General features: G+C 60.0%; 1 protein-coding gene across 1 annotated transcript; it reads right to left on the bottom strand.

The window, feature by feature from the left end:
* Positions 1-578: 578 nt before the first annotated feature.
* LOC133771232 (olfactory receptor 13J1) lies at positions 579-1,517 on the bottom strand. The gene has a single exon (XM_062206964.1). The coding sequence runs from the start codon at positions 1,515-1,517 to the stop codon at positions 579-581; it is 939 nt and encodes a 312-aa protein (XP_062062948.1).
* Positions 1,518-4,662: the final 3,145 nt, after the last annotated feature.

Below are 4,662 nucleotides of genomic sequence, written 5' to 3'. Positions count from 1 at the left end.
GCTCGTGCGTGTATAAGAGACTTGTGCAGGGTGTGGGGTTAGGCACAGCTGGGCCTTGGGTGGGAGTAGGATCTGACGCTTCCTGCTTTTAGGGTAACACTGCAACCAAGGACACAGCAAGGCACGGAGAGAGGAGCAAAGTAGGGAGGGCTTCCTGGTAGGAGAGGCATTTGAATTGGGCTGAAAAGTTGAGTGGTCCCTCACTCATGGAACTGGGTGTGCGGAGGTGCTGCCTCGTGGAAAGACTTCAGAGAGAGCTTGGGGCTGGGCAGCACCGGGCAGCGGGAAGACCCCAGTGTCCTGGGTGTGGCCGTGTGAAAGAAGACCCTGGGCTGGAAGGCTGGGGAGTGAGGCCGGCAGCGCCAGAGAGCAGTGGGTGTCGTCTGTGGGTTTCAGGTGGAAGAGGGATGCGACCACAGGTGCCTTTTAAAGGACCCCCTGAATGCCCCACGGAGGGCAGATTGGAAGGACCGTACTGAAGCCCAATAGCATGGCCAGGAGACCACGGCGGGAGACGAGGGCCGGAGGGCTTTGGTGCTGCCTTCCTGGGGCAGGGAATGCCGACCTGCTTGTGAGGCTCACCGGCAGGCCCGTCTCTGGCCCCACACCTTCCGGGCGGCCTCCCTCACCTCCTTGTTCCTCAGGCTGTAGATGATGGGGTTGAGCATGGGCGTGACCACAGCGTAGAGCACCGTGAAGACCTCGTCGGAGATGTGGGCCTCCTTGCTCTGGGGCTTCATGTACATGAAGATGACGGTGCCATAGAAAAGCAGCACCACAGCCAGGTGTGCCGAGCAGGTGGAGAAGGCTTTGCGGCGGCCGGCGGCCGAGGGCGCCCTCAGGATGGTGGCCAGGATCAGCGTGTAGGACAGGCAGATGAGAGCCAGGGGCACGGGCAGCAGCAGGACGGCACCCACCAGCAGGAAGGCCTCGCTGGCCGACGTGTCCCCGCAGGCCAGCTTCAGCACCGCCAGGATCTCGCAGGTGAAGTGGCTGACCGTGCGGTGGCCACAGAAGGGCAGCCTCATAGCTAGGACGGTCTCGGACGCCGACTTGAGCAGGCAGAGGACCCAGGCGGCGCCAGCCAGCAGCGAGCAGAGCCTGCGGCTCATGAGCGCAGGGTAGCGGAGGGGCCGGCAGATGGCCAGGTAGCGGTCGTAGGCCATGATGGCCAGCAGCAGGCACTCGGTGGAGCCCGTAGACAGGCTCAGGCACATCTGGATGGCGCAGCCAGTGAAGGAGATGGTCTTGCGGGGGGACAGGAGGTGGACCAGCATCAGGGGCACAAAGGTGGATGTGTAGCAGATGTCCAGGAGGGAGAGGTGGCCCAGGAAGAAGTACATGGGCGTGTGCAGGCGGGCGTCCAGCAGGCTCAGCACCACCATGGCTGTGTTCCCCAGCAGGGTCACCAGGTACATGGCTGAGCACAGAGCGAAGAGCAGCTGCTCCAGAGCTGGGTAGCCAGAAAATCCTTTCAGGTAGAACTCCGAGACCTCTGTCCTGTTGGCTGGCTCCATGCTGTGGGTTCTGGGGTGGAGGGAGAGGGGGTGCAGGCCTGGGGGCGAAGCTCACAGGGATGTTTCTGGAGCGGGGTGGGCTGCTGGGGTCCCTTCTGGCTCGGGCACAGTCTCTCTGTGACTTTGGGCAGTGCCCTCACCCTCGTTGGCCTCAGTTTCTCCACCTGGGCAGTGAGCGCTGATTTAGATCCGCATCCTTACCTAAGAGAGCGGCGATGGGCACGTTAGCCGGCAGCCTGGAGGAGGTAGTGGATAAATGAGAAAGCTCCTTCCTGCAGGACTTGTAGGAGCCTTTAATGTGCCGACAAGATTTGTGACTCCCCCAAACTGTGTGCAGCCCGTGCTCCCCATCTGAGCACAGGCTCCTCCTCCACAGAACACCCATGAGCCCCAGAAGCAGGTAAGCGTTCTAGGGACATAGCTTGGGAAGCAAAGGGCTGGCTAGGAGGGTCTCACATTTTAACATGCACCAGAATCACCTGGAAAGTTGGCTCAAACACAGATGGTAGGGCCGGGAGGTTAAGCTGCTGCTTACGAGGCTGGCGTCCCAAGTCAGAGTGCCAGCTGGAGTCCCGGTTGCTCCACTTCTGATCCAGCCCCCTGCTAATGCGCCTGGGAGAGCAGCAGAAGTTGGCCTAAGTGCTTGGGCTTGGGTCCCTGCCACCCACATGGGAGACCACACTAGAGCTCCTGGCAACTGGCTTTGGCCTGTCCAGCCCCAGTGGTTGTGACCGTGTGTGGGGTGAACCAAGCAATGGAAGATCCCTTTCTCTGTGCCTCCTTCTCTCTGTAACTCTGCCTTTCAAACAAATAAATCTTTAACACACACACACATACACACACATACATACACACACATACACACAGGGTTGGGCCCTGTTTCCAGAGCTTCTTACTGGGTACCCACTTGGAGAACCACTAGGCAAGGCGGTCTCTGAGGGTTCTCCTAACTTGAAGAAGCCCCTGAGCCACTGTCTGTGCTGTTCCCACTGTCCGGACTGCCTTCTTCATCTTTTTTTTTTTTTTGACAGGCAGAGTGGACAGTGAGAGAGAGAGACAGAGAGAAAGGTCTTCCTTGCTGTTGGTTCACCCTCCAATGGCCGCCATGGCCGGCGCACCGCGCTGATCGGAAGCCAGGAGCCAGGTGCTTCTCCTGGTCTCCCATGGGGTACAGAGCCCAAGCTCTTGGGCCATCCTCCACTGCGCTCCTGGGCCATAGCAGAGAACTGGACTGGAAGAGGGGCAACCGGGACAGAATCCGGCGCCCCGACCGGGACTAGAACCTGGTGTGCCGGCGCCGCAAGGTGGAGGATTAGCCTAATGAGCCGCGGCGCCGGCCTGCCTTTTTCATCTTGCGGCCTGCAGAAGTCTGCCTCTCCAGGCCAGCTCTGGTCTCCACGCACAAAGCCATGTGCTCGTGCCTGCTTGCCTGCCACTAGGTGTGTTCACTGATCCCCACCCCCACTCCCGCCAGAGGCTGCTTCATCTGCTCCTCAGGCACTCAGTGTGGACTGAACCTGCAGAATCCGCCTTCCTGTGGGTTTTCTAGGGAAAATTCGATGGGCCCCTTTGTCCCTACTTTGTCAGGGCCACAGCCAGGGCTACTCGGACTTGAACTTGCAGGGCGTTGGCCTGGAAAGTGCCTGGAGAGGCCGACTCATGGGCTCTCCCATCGTGCAGGAGGGGAACAGGTCCCACCCTGGGTCTCCGGTGAGGCGAGTCTTGAATCGGTCTTCCCCGCAGCCCGACACCTACGGCACGCTCACAGCCGATGGTTGCTCTGGGCAGACCATATATGTCGGTGGTTCTGACCACACTGCGCAGACGTCACTCTCCCCTGTCCTCCCCACAGCCCTCTCACCAGCCAAGGGGCAAAAGCCAACCTTTCCTTAGTGCTTCAAGGTAGCTGGCGCTGGCCACGGACCCTGGGGATGCTGCTCAGCACTTTCACTCCCTGCCTGTCGCCTACCCCTGCCGGCTCATGGGGCTATCACCTCCTTTCCCCTCCTCTCCCGGCTGCTGAAGCCCAAGTTGAGGCTCCCAGCCTGGCCACCGCCAATTTCCCCCTGGAACTTTCTGGGGCTCAGGAGCAGCTGGCTGCCCCCCCCCCCGACCCCGCCCTGTGAGCTCTCTGCAGCCTAGAAGACCCTGGCAGAGCTGGGAGAGACCCCAGAGCAGCTAGACCACCTCCTTCTTAGGCACGGCAACCTAAGGCTCAGAGAGGAAACAGAACTCGCGCAGTGGCACCTTGTGAGTTACATGCGGAAGCCGTGGGCCCTGTGACTGGTTAGAGATCGACTCCTTCCCGTGCCTCTACCTCCCCATTTCACACTTACCTTCAGGCTCTTCGGGATCCATGCCTGTGGCCACCTGGCACATGTTCCCGTGGACACGACCTCTGGCTGGAGCGCAGGGCACACAGGTCAAAGAAGCAGCCGGGCCTCCTGGGAGCAGGGGACCTGGTGGGCAGCACGCAGGGTTTCAGCTTTCCCAACCGTAGAAACATGCCGGGCCTCTCATAGAATCCAGCAAAAAGCTTCAAAGTAAGCAGTGGAGCATTTTGAGTCCGGCAGATGTACAAAGCGCCCAGCAGCCGTGGAGTGCCCTGAGTCGTGTCAGGTTTGGCAGAAGTAGGATTCTGGAGGGCTCAAGGCTGAAGAGAGGGAGTAGTATTGTACCATGGGCAGCCTGCAGCTCCGTCCTGGCTGACAGCCTCTGGGGGAGGCGGCACCTCGCAAAGCTCCCTCGGCAGGGGACTGCACAACCCCCAAGGCAATTTAGAGGGAGAGGAAAAGTGCCCATCTTAGGAACTTTGGGGTGCTTCGGGGATGAGGTCCCAAAGACCCAATTACAAAGCATCTACTCAGACATCTTAATTGGTGTGCAAAAGCTGCAGGCAGTGGCTTAGAGCCAGGAGCCAGAGATCCGTCCTCACTGGCCAGCCTCCCACGAACGCTGGGCCGGGGGAAGTGCATCGGGTGGAGAAAGAACGGCTGAGTGAACCACTGCACGGATGCACAAGCTGTTGGTAATGAATCCACGCAAAAATAAGTGAAGGAGCCGGGTGCCAGTGAGTGGCAGATTTGCTTTCCAGATGTGGAGTTAAAGGGCTGGGCTCAGCTCTCACAGGGACCTGCACGACGGC

The sequence above is a fragment of the Lepus europaeus genome, chromosome 12 (genome assembly GCF_033115175.1).
Source record: "Lepus europaeus isolate LE1 chromosome 12, mLepTim1.pri, whole genome shotgun sequence".
Classification (NCBI taxonomy): domain Eukaryota; kingdom Metazoa; phylum Chordata; class Mammalia; order Lagomorpha; family Leporidae; genus Lepus; species Lepus europaeus.
The sequence above is the reverse complement of the archived record's forward strand: the minus strand, read 5'-3'. Positions and strand labels throughout refer to the sequence as shown.